The sequence below is a fragment of the Aythya fuligula genome, chromosome 7, assembly GCF_009819795.1.
Source record: "Aythya fuligula isolate bAytFul2 chromosome 7, bAytFul2.pri, whole genome shotgun sequence".
Classification (NCBI taxonomy): domain Eukaryota; kingdom Metazoa; phylum Chordata; class Aves; order Anseriformes; family Anatidae; genus Aythya; species Aythya fuligula.
Genome location: NC_045565.1, coordinates 20,629,698 through 20,649,323, shown reverse-complemented (window position 1 = coordinate 20,649,323; position 19,626 = coordinate 20,629,698). Strand labels below are relative to the sequence as shown.

At 42.4% G+C, this 19,626-nt stretch overlaps 1 protein-coding gene across 1 annotated transcript; it reads left to right on the top strand.

The window, feature by feature from the left end:
• The first annotated feature begins 5,976 nt into the window (after positions 1-5,976).
• PPP1R3C (protein phosphatase 1 regulatory subunit 3C) lies at positions 5,977-10,243 on the top strand. Its single transcript, XM_032191590.1, has 2 exons — positions 5,977-6,014; positions 7,687-10,243. Exons 1-2 carry the CDS (start codon positions 6,001-6,003, stop codon positions 8,630-8,632), a joined length of 960 nt encoding a protein of 319 aa, XP_032047481.1. The 5' UTR covers positions 5,977-6,000; the 3' UTR covers positions 8,633-10,243.
• Positions 10,244-19,626: the final 9,383 nt, after the last annotated feature.

Below are 19,626 nucleotides of genomic sequence, written 5' to 3'. Positions count from 1 at the left end.
CAGAATCTCAAGGTTCAACCTTTTTGGATGTGTGGTTACAAATAAAAAGAAAAGAAAAGTTGTTTCCAAAAATACTGAAATACTGCATTTCTTTCAAACATCAAGGACAGACTTTACATTCTCAAAAGCTGGTCTGTATTCATAAGGCAGATTTTTTTTTTAAATTTGTTTATGAACATCCATAAAATATATGCATTTTGTTTTCTGTACTCTTGTCAATCCTTCACTGGAAGTTTAGATTATTCCAAGAATAAATATGTACAGTCACGTTCTTCCTTCTTTCAATTTTCCTTTCCCTTTTTACTCTAAGTACCAGCAATTTATAAGTAACATGGTATTGCCTTTATTTAATCTCTTGCTATATACATACCAAAGCAATTATACTTTCAACAGACAGCATTTTGTATAAAAGCTTTTTAAGGGAATCTTCCTTGAAATATGTTGAATTTAATATAATCACATTACACAAAACTTAATTAAGCAGCCTACGATATATTGTCTTGCTTTTCTATGTCAGTTGTTTCAGAAAACAATGCAGTTACCTTGAAGTACAAATTTCCAAATAAATGGCACATCTACCATCGACTAATCTGTCCTTAATCAGTCTTAAAAAGATTAAACATTCTAAACCAATGTCTAGCTTCCAGTTCAGTTCAAAGCCTCCAGTTTCTAGGAATTTAAATACAACTTTCCAAGGTTCTGAGACCCTATACTGGCAAGAACTGTTGCTATTGACCTAAAAAGAACCAATCCCAGAGCCCCTGCCAATGCTTGAGATTTAGGCCTACATCATACCCCAGTGAGAATGATTATTCATATAGTTGCTGTAGGAAAATGTAAAATTCATCCATCTTTGCATAATTTCTCAGTGCGTTCGGCTGCAGGCAACTTGACCCTTTTTCTAGGGGTTGGATATGTTCTGCCAGGCAAGTCTGCAAGGCAGCCTGGTTTCTACAAACAAGTTGCAAATGATTAAGAAACTGATTTATTGTCCTGTCAAAGTCTGAGTTTTCAAATGTCTAATAATGAAATATCTGGAAAAATAAAAGTTTTGGAAACTTTCCCATCCCCAACAGTTTATGTTCATTGTTTTTTTTTTTTTTTATTATTATTATTTTTTTTTTCAAACTAAAAGCTTATTCCAAAATCAGTATATTAAAATATTAAAAAAACTGCAGCAATTTCATCCTAACTGATATCGACAAAAGATGCTTTTGAATTCTTCCAAAGTCTAGCAGTATCATCAGGATACTGCTTTTTGGTCAAAGGAATATATTTTTCTAGTCTTTCTGTGATTTGAGCTATAAGGAATTGAGTAATAAAAATCCTAAGAAGATGAAAAACTTATTTATTCTTCATACAGACTGTGCCAGTGTTAAAGAAATCCCTGAAATGATAACAGAGTTTCTGAGGAGAGTTTTCTTGGTCCACATTTGTAGCCATAAGGAATAAACAAAGTATATTGAAGTGCTCTGAGAAGCAAGTAAAGAAAATAAGTTTTTGTTAAGACTAAATAAGGCTTCTGTGGACTGTATTTCATCCAAGAAATCACTAATTTTATGTTTTTAAAGGTCTACAGGTTCAACTCAGTTTGGACTTCCATTGCTGTCATGCATACCTGAATAATTATTTGTGTCATAATGATGGTCATAGAAACCTGCTGCCCAACCTTATAAATACTACACACTTAAAAAGATTAGTCTTAGCAGCATAGAGGTAATATTGAACATAAGAGCTCAATCCAAGAAAAGAAATGGCTGGCGTTAAGCCTTATGTGACAGCACTGACAGCTGAGCTGATGGGCCATAGCTGTACTATCAGATATACTTTTATTAAAGCCCTGCTTCATTAACATGTGTTGAGTGATGCTGTGGGAACCAAATATGTGCTAGCCAAAAAAAGATGGATATTTCCTGTTTTCTAGCAACCGCAGCATTTTGCCTTGGACTAGCAATTGACTTTAGTCTCAAATTCAAAATGAAATCAAAAACTTCCCTGTTAAATTGTATACTATTATTGCACTGAGCTAGCATTACTCTCCCACCCTGCAAACAGCAGCAATTTTTCAATGGATACATTACTATGCAAGTGAAATGGAGATTTATATATATATATATATTTTTCTCTCTGGGCCTTATTCTATAAGTGTGGTTGTGAGTTAACTTCGCTGTCAGGAAACAGTTGCTTATCTTTGCTTAAAAATGCTTCAATTAAATGCCAAAGGCCATTCAACTCTTCCCATACTCATAACGTATCTCATTTTTTCCCCTCCTGAAGCTGTGGGGGAGGACAACAGAGAAGCACAGCAACAGCAACCTAGAAGTAATAAAGCCAAAAAGTAAAACAACGGAAACTTGTTTAATTACTCAGCTTTGGGACACAGATTGAGAAAAGCAGCGCTTTTATTCTCCTCAGCCATAAAATGACCAGAACCAACAAACAAATGACCAAGCACACCCTTGGCTGTCTGACAGCCGACAGAAACCCACAGTCACTTATTACCTGCTCTGAAAGCTGCTGATTGAAAAAAGTTGGCTGGTTCAGACAGGTGAAGAACAGCGAGACCTGCAGGGCTGTCCACATGTACAAGCATTCACAGAGAAGCTAATGCTGTAGATTGCTCCTTGAGTAGAACAGCTTGAACCCACTTGTGGGCTTGTCATAGAGCAATCTGTGAAGGGAGAAACTCACTGAAGAGCCAGCCTGTGTGCTACCTTGCTTAGGCATAATGCAGGCTGGAAACTATTTGTAAGAAGGAACATTGAAAGTCTTCTGAAACTATAGAGACAATTTACTACAGTTAATTCGTTGCAATTAGTTTTTTACATTTCAAATGCAGCACTTTCAGAAAAAGGGAAAGAACTAGTATATGTGGTTAACTTTGTTTTCCTTGTCACTCAGTCAGCTGAGGTGCAGCCCCTCCTGATGGGGCTGGCTATAATCACCCTTGCCTCTCCCGGCAGTATATTTCTCCCTTTGCTTCCATGTGCACCTACAAATGTCAGGAGAGTTGATAAGACATGAAGTTCTGTCCAATGCACAGTAAGACAAAGATTATTTTTCCCCCTCTCTGGTGCTCTTGTTTTAGCAGCCCTATTTGAAAGGCAAAACAGACAGTCAAATCTACATTTTTAAGCCACTGATGACAGGAGAGCCACTGAACCAAAATAACTGGAAACCCGAGTCCTCTATAAAAAGCGCAGATAGAGGACCATCACTGACAGTGCAAACTGTTCTGCTACCTCAGCTAACCCCATCAGCTTGCCTCACTGCAGACATATCTCTTCTCGGGTGAGGAAAGAGCAGCCCTGGCTCTGCACAACCCTCTCTGCTTGTCTTGGCAACCGGAAACTGGTGGCACCCGCGCTGTGGCCATGAACGGGACTCGGGTTACCAAGCAGCCACTGAGCTTTTGGTTTCAGCCCATATTTACTAACTTGAGCAATGATCTGTCCATGAAAAGCTCTGTATCTCACTACTGTTTTTTTTTTTTTTTTTTTTTTTTTAAGCATGTAACCTTAAATAATCTTCCATAATGTTTTCTGAGCAAGACAAAAGAGATGTTTCAGCCCAACAGGAACAAACTGTTTTATGGCAGCAAACAATGCAGCCAGCTACTCCAGAGTAGTAGAAATGCGTGCAGCAAAGCCTCAGGGCACCTCTTTGTGTGCAGGCGTCAAGCATGGATCAGTGTGGAATAAAAGTATTGTCTAAGTCTCATTTAATGACTGCACATAGAGAGCACGTATCCCAGCTGTTGGGTGTGCTGCAGGTATGGCAGCCATGGGGCTCAGCAGCACTACGGTGGGAGCACCAAGGACAAAGACTTCAGTAGCACAGGCCCATGAAATTTCTCCAGAGTTGCTCACCAATGTTTTAAAACGGGTGAGTACAGGATGTTTGGTAAGCACCAGCCATGTGCCCCTTTGGGCCCATTGGGGATCCTGGGCCTTGCTTACTGTTGCTAGGGGCTGAAATTATTTGTAGCTCAAAGGAAAAAATACCTTGCAACTAGCAGGGCTTGAAGAACTCAGTTTTCTAGCACTTTCTGTAAGCAAATGATGAGAAAGTATCATCTGCCTTTGAGAGAGAGCTGACAGTCACTACAAGATATAGAAGGTGGAGAGGAAGGAGTGTTACTGGAGAAGCAGAGGACCAGGGAAGGTCATCCTGAATAGCTGGCATCAAGGAACAGACCAGGACCTTTCCAAACCCTTGTCTGCATTGCCAGTTAATGCTTCAGGCTTCATCTGTGTGATGCTTAGTGTCACGTACTGGCATGAAAGGCAGGAATTTCAGTCACCAAGGGTCCAAGCAAAGAAACTGAAGTCCTACTGTCCTATGAATGCTCTCATTATACATACAGAGACAGCGTATGGGCCTGTGTGCCACACTTCAGTCAACAGAAGTCTTCCCCCTCCAGTACTTTCAAGGATGTTTTTTAGACTGCTTCTGTGCAGCTTGAATCCAAAATGGAGGTGTCATTGTCACCTCCCACCATGCCTTGGCCTGTGCTTACACAGCCTCCTAATAAACTCTTAGCAGAGCAGCAAAGCCCTTCATTCACAAACCAAGAAAATAAAAGAAAAAAAAAAAAGAAAAACAAAAACTGGATGAGCCAGAAAAACCCTGAATCATCTGTGCATCACTGTAAGCCCCCGTTGCTTCACATAGGACATAGTACTTCCTGCTATTCATTTGTGCATGGTCTCGCCTACCAGTAAAAACTACGAGCTCTAAAAATTACAGCTCACAGACTCAGTATCACATTTTACTGTGTGACTGCACGTCATCAGTTGACCTGGGGAAAGAGCAGGCCAGCAGGAAGGTGATAGGGAAACAGTAAAGCCACAGAAGACTCGCTGAACCAGTCAGCATCCGGGGCAGTCTCTGGAGAACAGTGACTCGAAGGCCAGCCTCCTCTGAGAGGAGGAAGCCTCTAGAAGGAAACGTGCAGAAGGCAACGTGCCGCTGCCGATGGGCTGTCTGCACGTCCAGGGGCTTGTTGGCCTGCTGGGTGCTGTGTGGGGCCTACTAGGAAGGCATGGTGCGAGAAGTGGTGGCTCTGCTATGGGCAGCGCTGAGAAGGCTGGGTTCTGCCACTTTTTATCCATTTGCTCCAGAAATAGATAATAACTACATCGTGGGAAGTACAGCTGAGCCTCAAGCACCTTCAGACTGCGCAGACCACCGTGTGTGGGAGGTGAACAGCCAGCAGCACCATTCAAATGAAATGTCCTACAGTAATTTTTCCACTGAGGACGAGGGCAGTTATAGCCCAGGATGACATGTTTCAGGCCCTGGCAACATATCATTTGATGGTGATGGGAAGAAGCTCCACATTGATGAAACAACACCCACTTTGCCCACACAGCAAAAATGAAAAAGCCTGGTGGAAAAGGCCAGTGTTTCAGCATGCCTAATCTAAAACTGCTGCCTGCCTCCCAGCTGCTCCATGGAATCCCTGTCTCCTGCCTCTCCTTTCTGGAGGATGAGAGGGCCAGGCAGCCTCGGGGCAACCCGGGTCAGACTGGCAGTTTTGGGGCGCGGAGGGCTCTGCTCAGCTGCCCGTTGGAAACACTGCAGCATGACACTAGAACCTCGAATACAATCGGTGCCCTCGGCCATAAATAGCCAATGCAGCAGGGCACCGAGCCCTTTGGGGAGGGGGGGGGGCAGAATATCCAAGTTATTTCAAGCACTGTAGTTTTGGAAACGACTTCGGGGCTCTAGATTTAGCAGGAGGTGCTTCAGCCGGCACGTTAATACCCCGGCCTGCATGAACGGCACACCACTACCCGCGGAGGCCGGCGGGGGCGGCTCTCCGGGCCGCTGCCCGCCCGCACGGCGCGGCCACGTGTAGCGGCGGCAGCCGCCCCCCCGCCGGCACGCACAGCCCCGCCGGGGGCCGCCCCCGGGCCGCCCGCCGCCCCAGCGCCCCATAAAGGCGGCGGCGCGGGGCGTAGCGGGCTCCAGAGCAGCCGGCGGCCGCGCTGCCCCATGCACTGCAGCAGGTAAGCGCCGCCCGTTCCCTCCCAGCACACGCTGTGTGTGTCCGTGTTCCCCCGCGCCTGCTTGCGCTCTCGGTGTGTTCCTGCAGCCCCGCGGGAAGAAGCGAGCAAAGAGGGGGGTGGAAGGAACATCGAGCTTCGTCCTTGCGGGGAAACCTCAAAACTCGCGCAGCGCTCCTCCGGGTTTAGAGGACTTGCGCTGCACGAGCACCACTGCTTTTGCATGTCAATGCTGCTGAGCCCCCGTCATCTCGAGCTGGGGGATCATCTTTGCCTCTTCTCGCAGCCTGGCTTTTTAGTCGTGCTTTTTTTTTTTTTTTTTTTTTTAAATGCTGAAAAACCTTAGGAGCATTTACCCAAGGAGCTGGTGGTGAAAATTATGGGGGGGGAGGACGGAAATAGCCCTGTTCCTCCTAAATGCAAAACAAATCTCGATAAATTTGATGCTGGTACTCCCCTACCTATTATGGTAAATACTGCCGCAATAGTAAAAAAAAAAAAAAAAAAAAAAAAAAAAAAAATAGCAAGGAGAGGAATTAAGAGGTCAGTGCAGATTCTGCTTTTTTTGGCAGTGCCTTGGAACCCCAGTGAGAACACTGGGAAGGAGAAAGGCATTTAAGTGACAAAGCAAATGCCTTTGCTTCCCATGACTCAACAAAAACCCATATTTCCAGCAAGGACTGCATCTTTGTCAGGAGAGATCTTTATCAATACTTTATCAGTACTGCAGTTGAACTCCAATACCATAAATATTCATGCCAACTGGCTTTGAATGGGCCATGTTTTTGCAAAGTAATTGTGATTTTTCATCCTCTGGGAGAGAGGTTTAGGAATAAATCTTTACAAATAAAACCATAATATTCTTATAGAATGCTTACAGTAGGGTTTAGGCATAGACTTTAGGGATTATAAAGGACGTTTTTAAGACAGTTCTTGAAGCATACAGAGGTAGATAAATAAAGTTCTCCCCTTCCTATATTTTTTTCTCCATTTCCTCAGCAGTCAATGTTAACAGTGCACGCTATCTTTCTTAATTGAACCTGAGTTAGCAGCTCATAGAAAATATTTCTAAAGGTGCTTTGGCATTTTTGTGCACCTGAATTAACCAAAACCACATTGCCTAAGAAATGCATTTATGATTGTTCTGAGCTGTAGGGTGATGGTTCTGCATCATTATACATTGCATCCCAGTCAATGCTCTTATGGGATAGGTAACTTGCTTAATATAGTGCTTTCTGCGCGCAGAGACAAAGCAGCTGATCCAGCTTGCTGGAATTTTAAGTCCTTGCTCAGAGTCTCTAAAAGGGAAACTAAATTTAATGTGGATGTGCACTTTCGCTGTAGCTGGATCTGTTTGTACCTCTATACTGGAAAGTTCTTTTGTGTATTTTCAAGGAAATATGTTAATTACCTCTCACTAAAATTCACTTTTTAGAGGTTTGTAAGAAACAAATGAGATTACATTTGAATCAAAAAAGTTTAGAACTAGCAAGAAATGACTGAATATTCTCATTCTATTTCCTTAGCTTGAACTGTCAATTTTAATTTAGGCTGCATTATTTAAAGCTGCACAAAGAGCAGGCCATGAATAATTAAGACAGCAGATGAAACAAATATGCATTCATAAGCATTTCCCTGATGTAACAAATAATAATGCACTTTCTGCTTATTTCAGAATGATACAGATCTTGGATCCGAGACCCTTGCCAAGCTCCATCATGCCTGTGGATGTGGCCATGAGAATTTGCTTAGCCCATTCACCACCGCTGAAGAGTTTTCTCAGCCCCCTTGAGGACTGTCAAAGAAACAACTTTGTTAACAGATTCAAACCTCTCAGACCATGCCTGCATGTGAAACGTGACTCTGAAGCACAGAAGACCGACTGGAACCACTCGGCAGCCCGAGCCAAGAAGCGAGTTGTGTTTGCTGACTCGAAGGGACTGTCCCTGACGGCAATACACACCTTCTCTGAGTTCCAGGAGCACCCTGGCTGGGACCTTCAGTTCGACCTCATGGGCCTTGAAAACATAACATCTGGCCTAAAGCTACATGAGGAGAAAAACTTGATTCTGGGTTTCCCTCGGCCCTCAGCTGACTACCTGGACTTCAGGAACCGCCTGCAGAAGAACTTGGTCTGCCTGGAGAACTGCACCCTACAAGAGAAGGTGCTGTCAGGCACTGTGAAAGTAAAAAATGTGAGCTTTGAGAAAAAGGTTCAGGTTCGAATTACCTTTGATACGTGGAAGACTTACACGGACATTGAGTGTGTATACATGAACAATGTTTATGGTGATTCTGAAAACGATACCTTCTCATTTACCATTGACTTGCCTCCTGCCATTTCCTCTCAAGAGAAGATTGAGTTTTGCATTTCTTACCAAAGTGGAGAACATACCTATTGGGACAATAACGAGGGGCAGAATTACAAGGTTCTCCACGCAGAGTGGAAGTCTGATGGAGTTCAGATACCATCTGCCAAGAAAGACTGTATAGATATTCAGACTCAAAGGAGAGGTCAAGAGAGAGAGCCTGATCAACTTGGCAGCCCGAGGCTGTCCAGTGGTCTCTTTCCCCAGTGGCAGAGCTTGGGTGGGATTGAAAATTCATCACCATATTGGTGATAGACACCAGCTAGGAAGCGTTCTTCCATTTGGCAACAGAACAGTGTTAGCTTTCTGGTTCACATACTACATGACAAAACCACTTGGCAGGTTTTGTTGGCTGTCTGTACAAATCCAAATTCAGTTGTTTGTGGGATTTGTTATACCATATTATGTTACTGAAGTTCTTAGCCAAAACTTATCCTTGGAAAGAAAGGCAAACAAGATGAAACCCATGTGTATGCTACCTACTTTAGAAATAGCATGCTTAAGTATATACTGCTTGCTTTCTGCTGTTGTCTCTCCTGAGTCACTAGGCAAGAGACTCTTGTGAGGAAGTATGGAAGGTGACAGTATCTTAGCAAGCTGTAGCAACTGTGTGTATGTGCATGAGTGTGTGGGTACACAGGGATGTTACATGAACAGAACACTACAAACCATTTTGCACATGTTAGGAGTGCAGTAGAGAAGAGGTGATGCTGTCAGGACAGAGGCTCGCTATGACCTTCAGTGTGCTTGTAGCAGTGGCAGGTAGGAATGCATGGCTGGGATTTGTGGCTTCAACACAGGTTAGGAAACTTGTAGAGGACAACAGAAAAGTAGGAGAAGGGGAAGAGGTAAGATGTGCTGCATAACTTTGAGATGACCAGTGCTTTGATGTTGACTTTTCAAAACTGGTCTTCTAAATGCCAGGGAGAGTTCTACAGGATAAAAAGGAGAACACAAAGTGGCACAAAGCAAGAAGCAACTGCTGGTTTAGGAAGACATCTCTGTCCTCATTGGCCTTGTGAATAATAAGTATCCTGCATTTGAGATGAAATCTAACCTTGACTTCTACCTTCATCATCCTACTCAGCTATCAAGCAGAAGGTTTACCTTCTAATGTTATAAGAAGAATGTGCCTTTTTAAAAAAGCCACTGTACATGCCAAAAATCAAGGCTGAAACCAGGGTTAGTTTACAGAACAGACCAAGTGATTTGCAAACTTCCTAGTCTGTAGCAGCATCAGATGATGTGACTTGTTGCCTGATCTGATCTCACAGCCCCTCATGGTTGGGTATCCTGCTCCCTATTGCACAGTTAGAGATAACTTCTCAAAAGCGTGTAACATAGGCAAGGTCCTTCATATTGAAGACAGTGAATTAGCTGCACTTTGTGAAAGCTAATTTCTTTAAAAGAGCAGGGTTGCTGCTAGTTTTCTAGAATGAATATAGGCTTGCACATAGAGAACTGCTCTGTTTTATTGTACCTCATTTTTGAAGCTTTTTTTAAACTACTGTATATTTTGTATCTGTATGCTTGTAATTTAGCTTTCTCAGATGTCAAACTGTAAAGATGGTTTGTGTTTCATGCAAGACTTGTGGGAAATTGTCCAATACATACTCAGCAGGTGTGAATAGCAGCACACCTTTTAACTGTACTGAAGTAGCATTAACATCAAAATACAAGTCACATTTTTTTTTCCCATTGCTAAGCAGTATAATATCCTGAGTCTGAAGCTACTTGCAATGCAACGAGAAGATATATACTAAGGTGAAATAAGCTTCTTTCACTAATTGCACTTTTTCCCTATGTAACCCATGCTGTTACATGTAAACTAGCCATTTTAAGAATAAATTGTATTTTGATATACCTGGTTCTTAATGAGTCAACTCAATCTGCCAAGTTCATTAACTTCTTTAAACAACTGCATTTGTGATCTAAGGTATGGAAGGTTTGTTCTGTGCCACCAGCTATTGCTAAAGCTGGCTCTAGTATGGTATCTCAGGGCAACATCTGATATTATCCTGAAGATGAAATCTGGTGTCTTCACTAAATAAGATATCATCAATAGTATTAACTGTATGAACTGTAATTTAAAACAACCAACTGCATCCTGCCAAATTTAAATTGAATAGGTTGGTTTGGCAAATATCATGCGGGATCCTTTTGTGCTGTGGGTGAGTCTGTCTGGCAGGAGTCTGGCTCAATCTGATGGCCAGACTTACTGCTGAACTATAGCATATACAATGCATGCACAGATACATCTAGACAGCAGCACTTGATGTCTTCTGGCTTGCATTTGCCTGGTACTTAGCTCACTGTGCTGTCCCTGCAGCTAGGCTGCTATTTGGGGGAGTGGGACATTTTGCCTTTTTTCTCTGCTAGTGCTTGGGAACCAGATCAATCGCTATCAGTACCAAAAAACGTGCTGGAAAATAACATGTCTGCATGTGAGCCAGTCCACCTTTGACACTGCTGTGTGGACCTTGCCTTGCAATTATTTAGAATAGAGAAAAGTGTGTTGGGCCCCAAGTCCCCAGAGGACAGAGGGGTTTGGCACACTGCTGCTGCTCCTAGCACAGAGCAAGGACAGGCTAGTCAACACTGGTCACACACCAGATGCTTTACATGGGATTGATTTCCCAACACAATAAGGAAACTCAGTGACAAGATCCAGTCTAGTTCAATCTGTTGCACACAATGCCAGCAAGAAATCTAGTTTTAATTATGGAAAGCAATTCCAGAATGATGGAAGGCAGCAAGGCTCTGACAACACTTCTGAACTGGGGAATGAACTTCAAGCTTCTACATTGCAAAACCCACTGGATGCAGAACTCTCCTTTCCCCAGCTCTGTCTACCAACCTCAAACTACTGAAAAAGCAATATAGTACTTAGTAAATAACTCAGTGTCTTTATGTGCAGGAGCACTTGGGCCATGATATATGCTGCACCACCAGCTCCCAGCTCTAGAAAAGTAAGCTCAAGAGGGATTTGTAATGAGTGGCTTAAAGGCTCCTTGGTCTCAATGTCAGACTTCACTGAAGCAAAACAGATGCAAGGTTACTGGGTGGAGCAAAAGCCTTCCAGTATGAGGAAAAGCAGCATTTTTTTTTTCTCCTTCAGCCAAGTTTCATGTCCAGCCATCTCAGCAGAAAACACTTGTCCTTCTCTTGACTGAGACATAAATGACCTTATAATACCAGAAAAAAAAAACTTCCTTTAAACAAGGTTTAGCTATAAGCCTGCTACTTTGCCAAGTTACCTTGCAAGATCATATTTGCCCAATGGGAAGGCAATGCTTTGCTGCAAAAGAGAAGCAAAGCAGCTCCAAAGCCCTGCCTCAGGCAAGAGAGCTAAGATCTCCTTGTTTCTCCACTCTGTACTAAGGCAGAGCAGTTTCACTTCTTCTTCTTTTAAAACAGAACTCATATATATATCATTAACACTTACATTGACCAGAAAGGTAATAGGCCCTACAGGAACATGTTAACAACATTAAGGTGTATTCACTAAAATATATTAGTTTTAAAAATGTGTTTATCAGAAGCAGAAAAAAGCAAAGTCATCCTTGGAAAATTGGCTTAGCCTAGGGAATTCAAACACGCATCTTGGATGATGCCCTTTGAGAGATGCTGTATGCAAAAACTAAAGATAGAAAGCAGGTGTAGTCCCTGAAACAGAGCTTGCAACCCTATTGCATCATCTTGTTCTTGTAGGAAGTCATTTTCCGAGCTGCACCATTGATTAACATTTTCACCACTAAGGTGAGAGAGTGAATGGATTCCCTCCGTTAGTTAAGGAGATCTGAGGTGTCTGACTTTGTTATAATATATGGGTGGTACAGTATTTAAGAGATTTTATTCTTTGAACATAAATGTTTCTTCATAACAGTACTTCTTTTTGTGAATCTTGGCCTAGTCTTACCATGGAAAATTAAATTGAAATTTGCCAGTGTTTCACATTAATGAAGACCTGTCACCCTCAAAGATCAGCAACTCAGCATTTCCTGAGAACATAATTATAATTTTCACAGGCAATTAGTGAATGTCTTTTTCTTTAATTATATCTATATCTAAATAAATGACCATAATTTATATGGTAAATTTGGTAAATTAATGGTAATACAGTAAATTTTATGGTAATTACATGTATACAAAGCAACAACTCCCATCCCTCTCAGACACTTACAAGCTTTAAAATGCGACATGTGGTAAAGAGTGAAAGGTTTCAGTAAGGCCAAAATAAAAATGAGGTAAGACTGCCCTAAATCCTCTCTTGAGATGTCTCTCCTCCTGTTTCAGGGATCAGCCATACTGCAACCATTCCTGACTGGAATTTGCTTCGTCTGCTCTTACAGTCCTTCAGTGATGGAGGCTTGTAGTGGTTTAACCTGGCCGGCAGCTAAACACAACACAGCCATTCGCTCACCCTCCCCCCTCCCTCTCTGGGATGGGGGAGAGAAACGGGAAAGTAAAGCCTGTGAGTTGAGGTAAAGACAGTTTATTAAGATAGGAAAATAACAACAACAACGATGATAACAGTACTACTACTACTACTGTGTACAAACAAGTGATGCACAATGCAATTGCTCACCACCCGCTGACCGATGCCCAGCCTAACCCTGAGCAGTCCGGCCCCCCTCCCCTGGCTAGCCACCCCTATATTTTGTTTAGCATGACGTCAGATGGTATGGAATACCCCTTTGGCCAGTTTGGGTCGGCTGTCCTGGGTCTGTCCCCTCCCAGCTCTTGCTGCACCCCCAGCCTGCCCATTGGCAGGACACAGCAAGAAGCTGAGACGTCCTTGGCTTGGTGTAAGCACTGCTCTGCAACAATTAAAACATCGGGGTGTTATCAGCACTCTTCTCATCCTAAGCCAAAACATAGCATTCTACCAGCTACTAGGAAGAAAATTAACTCTGTCCTAACTGAAACCAGGACAAGGCTCCACATCTTTCTATTTATTCTTTCCTTTTCTTACCTTAAAAGAGGCTCCCGAGGTATTAGCCTAATTAAAATTAGTTCCTAATTACTTGTATTTTGCATAGACAAGAAGAAGAAACTATTGCTGTCTTTTTGCAATAGTCTGTAAGTGCTTCAGAAGAAGTGCCATCTTTCCTTCTTCTAGGCTATGTAATTCTTCACTTAATGAAAAATGGGTATTTCAGCTTTTCATCCTTGTTTGGAAAGGTACCTATCTGGTCTTTGGATTGTCCTTAGGGCAAAAATAACACTTTCAACCAGCTCTGTTGAAAGCCTGGCTGCACGGTCCTCAATTTCACCAGTGAAAACATAGCACAGCTCAGTACCCATCTTTCATTGCTCAAGTGACTTCATGCATCTCATACAACAAGGCCTGGGAACATATGCATCATTTCTGTAGTGCTTGACAGACTGTCCTTAGAGCGTATGACAGCTGGGCAGATTGAATCAGTGATGCAGTTCACTGAACAATTTATTCATGTAATTCCCTCCATTAAAAACATTCATATTTTTGTGCTTCTTCTCCCTATGTCACAAACCACTTCTGACTCTCCAGCCTCTGTTTATCTCCTTTCTGGACCAGTCACTAAGATGGGTAGATTTCATATCTTCTGAACAAAGAATGGTATTTTCTGTTTCAGGGACAAAGTACATACAAAAATGGCGGACTGACTTCTACTTGTGCAGTGTTCACTGTGGGTGGCCCACTGCTGATCTCAGTGAGTGCATCTTTTGAACGGTAAGGTAGAAAATATAACACAGCTAATTCTGCTTAGGCATATTCTGAACACAGTGCTGGGGTCTAACTCAGTTCCTGATAGCTTTGTAAGACACTGGAGGCATTGCAGTATACTGAAAGTAGAGAAGACTATTTGTACACACGTTACATCCTCAGCTTCCTTTGAGAGTAGGGGAAAATGTAATAAGGTTCCTCAACAGTTCAACTCTGGACTTTATAACAGCAGTAACTGTCATGAACGTTATGGTTACAAGAAGTTAGCAACCAGAACTGATTCAGCAGAATGAATGAGCACTTACTTAAACAAACATATTGAACCAGAAAGTAGAAGTCTACAAGAGCAAAGTTGGTCTATAGTTTGCCGTAAAAGAAATGAATGGGGAAGAATATCAACCTTTGAAAAGCTAAATGATTTGCTTCAAATGGATTAGTGGAGAAACACCCCTACTATCTCTTCATGTTTCAGGCTATCGTAGTATTTCAGATGCTGTTAGCCTTGCAGCATTTTGCACCTTGCACTGCAACAACACGACACTGGTGTCACAGTCCTTTCAACTAGGTGGCAACGTGACCAATACAATTACCCGCTCTTGCAGAGAGAGTAGAACAAAACATAAACTTTCACACAGCACATCTCCTGACATAGGTAAGCCCTTCCCTGAATCACAGACACAGCTACAGGTAACCATGAAGTCAAGTCCAGGAAATTGTGATGTCAAGAACTACCTGCATCCGTCAGGTCAGGCCAAGGATACTATGCTACAGCACAGGACTCTTCAACTTTACTCTGAGCCCTCAAGTGAACCCACTGGCCCCAGGAAAATAGCTCAGCACATCACCATTCCTTACAGCCACAGCCACTGACTGATCCCTACCCCCCCCACCTATTAGATGCTATGACTACACACAGTAGTTTTACAGGAGCTGCAGAAGTGGATGGGTACAACTAAAGGTAGTTTTGCATTCAGTTGACAATCATACAACAGATATTGATACCCTTCAAACACTCCATCTAGGCTCAGCAAAGGTGAGTGACAGAAGAGCTCATCAAATATTCTGCCCAACTTCATAATCCTTTGGAAGGATCCTACCCTCCTTTTTGCCCTCAAACGTGCAGAGTCAAGACCAGAATGTGGCCCCCCTGTCTGTAACTACCACCTCATCAGCTGCACCAGCAAAACCATTCACCCTTTGCTCTGCATGGGGAAGACACAGAACATTAACTTCCAAGCCATTATCCCTATTGCTATGGTTTCTTTCTTCCATCAGGCTATAAGATATACCAAGCTATAGTGTTTCCTACCTGGTGTTGTCTTCTGGAAGGACCTTGATGCCCAAACTGTTGGACTTTCAGAGGTCCATTATCATCTTCTTTAGGAAGGACACCAGGGCAGTGTAAAATCCCACTACACGGGTACATTCTGCAGGTGGAAATACTCTTCTCAGAAAATGAGATAGAAAGAGTTAGGAGAACTCATAGGTCTTAAGGACAAAAACCAAACAATAATCCCATCAGCAGGAGGTGAAAATGATGTTTAAGGGATAGGTGTTATTGTTGAAGTCAATCTTCTGCAGGCCTTATGTTGGCCTGGGAGTGATGGGATACTGCTGAGTGCTGCATTAGCAGCAGCTGAGAAAATAGGACTAGCAAATTCTGATTGTATGGCACACAATTATTTGCTGAATAACCGAATGACATTCATTCTCCTCTAAATCAAACCTCTCCTCTGCTGAGAAAAATAAAATGGAGTTTTCACAGGCCTTATTTCAGCATCTTAGAGGCACTGGGACTAGTTGCCCAAATTTTTACATTGGCTTATATGAAACCAAAAGTCCAAGGCATTGCTGAAGAAAACAGCAGAGAAAAAAACTGGATATTTATGAATTTTGGATATCTCAGAGATGTCCTCAAAACATTTTTCTGTTTCTTTGTAGAAAAGAAAGAAGGTAAATAAAGGCTTACACTTCCTCTAGAAAAAATCCTCAATTTACATCTTATATAAGTCAAGAGACTGGCAGGGCAATAGTCACTTGTGAGATTCTTTACAGGTGCTGTGAGATGTCAAGATATTAATTTAGGAGGAGTTTAATTAAATTCCCAGGAAGAGTATGGAAGCAGAAGGAGTGTGTCGCTGATACCACTAACTGATGGCTCGGGCCACCACAGCTGGTTAGCAATCTGCTCCACCAACAACAGACAAGGAAACATGGCCCCTGATTCCCATGTTTTCTATGATAGCTTGAACGTTAGTGGACAAGAGGTTTTAGGAAGCCTCTGGGGCTGTGCTGAGTGCAGCATAAGTGTTATTAGAGGAAGAGAGAACCAATGGAGGTGCAAGGTGTTTCTAGATAACTGCAGGGCCTAATCAGCTGGAAGAGAGTGATGGGGTGTTGCAGTCTCTGCTGACCATGAGTGGAGACTCAGCCTCTGTTTCAAAATCCATGAGCAACTTGATTAAAAACCTTGACTTAGTCAAGCTCTAGCTAGAATTACTAGGTAGAATTTTTTGTTAGAGAAAACATAGCATTTTGATATTTTCAGAGGACCGCAATTACCAAATATTATATCCTCTTATTTTCAAGATTAGTTACATAAATAGCATTGCATTTTATTCTAACCAGTGAAAAATATGCTACTTCTTAAATATAAAATGTCACACAAATGCCACAGACTCTGGGCAAGTGCACTTTCAGGTGCTGTGTAGTCATAGCCTCAAGCAGCTGACTGTGGAGGCTGTGCTGGATTTCTCCTCCCCACACTTCAGTCATGATTCAGAGAGAGAGAGGGAAATGGAGAGGCAATCACATCTTACTGGTCAAGTATTAGAGCTCACATTGTGCTCTTACTGGCTCCAAGCAGACACCCAGGGCAGGCAGCAGAGCTAGATTCAGAGCCACTGTGGCACATTGGCAGCCCAAGCAGAAGGAGGCAATGTCCCCCCAAGAGCTTCTTGGAATGGCTGGAGGACAGGGAGGCTGTGGATACAACTCCTGCTAGATACTCATCACCCTGCATTATCTGGCACAGAAACCTGCGGAAATGTTGTTTCAGGAGACAAGCAGTGTTTTTGTCTAGGACTGGATTATAGCTTGAATGATAACTGCAGTTCTTAGCAAAGTGGTTTGGTCAAAGAAAAACCAATAAAAGATTTTCACTAGATGGTCCAGGTTGCCCCAAAGCTAAGAAACTTAAAAACTATGAAGAGAATGGGAAGTGCATTTCCTCCACCCTGAATGGAACATTATTAACTGCTTCAGCAGTCACTTTCTGGAGTGGCTGAGGGATGTTTTTCAGACACCATTCTACTGTTTTTCCACTTCTTGTTTACAGAGTATTCTTTTAAACCCTCAAGGCACAGTTATTAAAACTATACTTACAAAAATACTCTTCCATCACACGCTTGAAGATCTGCTCAGACAGAAGGGCTACCACCTTTCATGCAAGACTGAAAACCAGAATTAATTCCTAATATTTTCCCTTTGATTTTATACTGCTCTTCTGATAAATAGATCAGTGTAATTCACAAGCATGGAAACTGTGATTTTGGTGCCACAGATATATTTGCCACAGGTTTAAAATAATCTTGAGACAGTAGTGGCCATATTTTCATCCAAGGTTTTAATTTTTGTCAGAGCAGCTTCTTGTCTTTCCTGCTCTGGGTCACAAGTTTGTGCATAGCAGCATAGGAGCCTCTGCAGCATTGTGTGCGTTTGTTTGTACTCTTCTATAGAGACAGCTCTACAAAAGTGTTTGCAATGCATTCTTTTCAGTTTATGCAACTAATCTTTGATATTACTGTGAACTTGCTGGTTTTGTGACTATGCAATAGGCTTGGTCTGATATTGCTGCTGTAGGGTGATTCCTCCTGAACTACTGCCAGTCCTGCAGGAGTGACTCTGGCCATTATGTGCAAGCATCTCTGATAAGCTGTTGTTCTCCAACAGGCACTCCTTTTCAACACCATAAGCCTACGGAAATATTGTTTCCCCAGACAGCGTGGATTTCTCTTCACATAATGGCTCAAATTAAGTGTCTCCATCCTTCAATAAATTGAGGACGTGTGTGACGGCCTCCCAAACTGGCAAGCAGTACAAAAGGGACAAATAAAAGAACGTGGACTGGAGTCCCTGGATGCTTTCCACCATCTGGTCCTTGATGCTTGCCATGAGTTCCTTACTTCCCACGCTGTCTGCCAAGCACCAGACACGGGTTAGGGGATGGCTGGGTCAGTGAGGGCTGTGCTGTAGCTGCAGCCCGGTCTGTAAAAAAACAAAACAAAACAAAACACTTTCCTCTGCTCTAAGGAGATGCTGAAATAGTTGTGCTGCCAGCATCTGCTTCCTCTTAAGCATCTATTTTACTCCTCAGTTTGACAGATGGACCACTGACTGGGAGATGAGTGCTGAAAACCTCCGGCTAGTTTTGCTGATTTGGAAATGTAACTGAGAAATGCATTTTTATCCCTCTCTATTTTCACTGGATTTTTACTCCTTTCATTCAGCAAAGGCCAGAACTAAAAACCAGATTTTAATTTACTGTAGGAAGAAGTGGATAGAGGTGTGAAGGTTTGGCTGATCTAAAACAAATGTTTGGCTGACCTAAAACTTTTCACTCATTTCCATGATTTTGTGGGCCAGCTGAGTATTTCAAATATAATTAGCAAATATATTTTCAATGCACAGATTGCTTCTGGAGTAGGAGGATCTACTTTTGATTTTCATGCCTGGACAAAACAGCTGGATTTCCCACCCTATTCTAAAAACACTGCAAAAAGTTTGCATTTTTCTCAGATAGGCCCTTCATTTTATTGTCACATCAGGCAACAGAAGTTCTGTCACCTTGCTTACCTCCATTCCTGGGCTTCACACAATGTCTTCTCTCACACTTCCCAAATTCCCATACTTGCAAAGGCTCCATTCTCACCTTATATCCTGCCTGAAATTCACAGGCTGTATGTGCTACTGTGAGTCAGCACTAATTACACTTCATCAGTAGGAAACTCAGTGGGGATGGAGTTGAAGGTGATTCAGCAAAACACTTCATTAGCAATTTCACACTGGAAGTCATTACACCTGAGTCATCAGCTCCAGGCTGCACAATCACAGGGCATCGTGTAATAGAGAGATCCTAAAGGTTTTCCGTGGTAGCCTGAAATATGCTGTCCCATTATACTTACAGACTGCAAATCAAAGCACTATAGAAGGGCAGGATGGTACCTAAATGCTATGAGCAATTTCACATTTGCCTACCCTTTCAAACATTCTTCTCCTGATTCTCAAAAAACACAGCACTGTAGTCAGAAATCAGTTGATTTTGATGAGTCAGTGCTCATAGTATTATCCTGGCACAACTGAAGCACTAGCAATTAAACCTTATTCTCCAGTTGTTCTGTCTTTTTAATCACTGCCAGTTCTCATGTGTTTCTGGCTTATTACTTGCTCTGAAGGAGACGGAGGCAGATGGCCAAGAAGGTATCACAGAGCAGTGCTGTGCTGATGTCAGTCTAACTGCGGAGTTAAAATCTGCTGT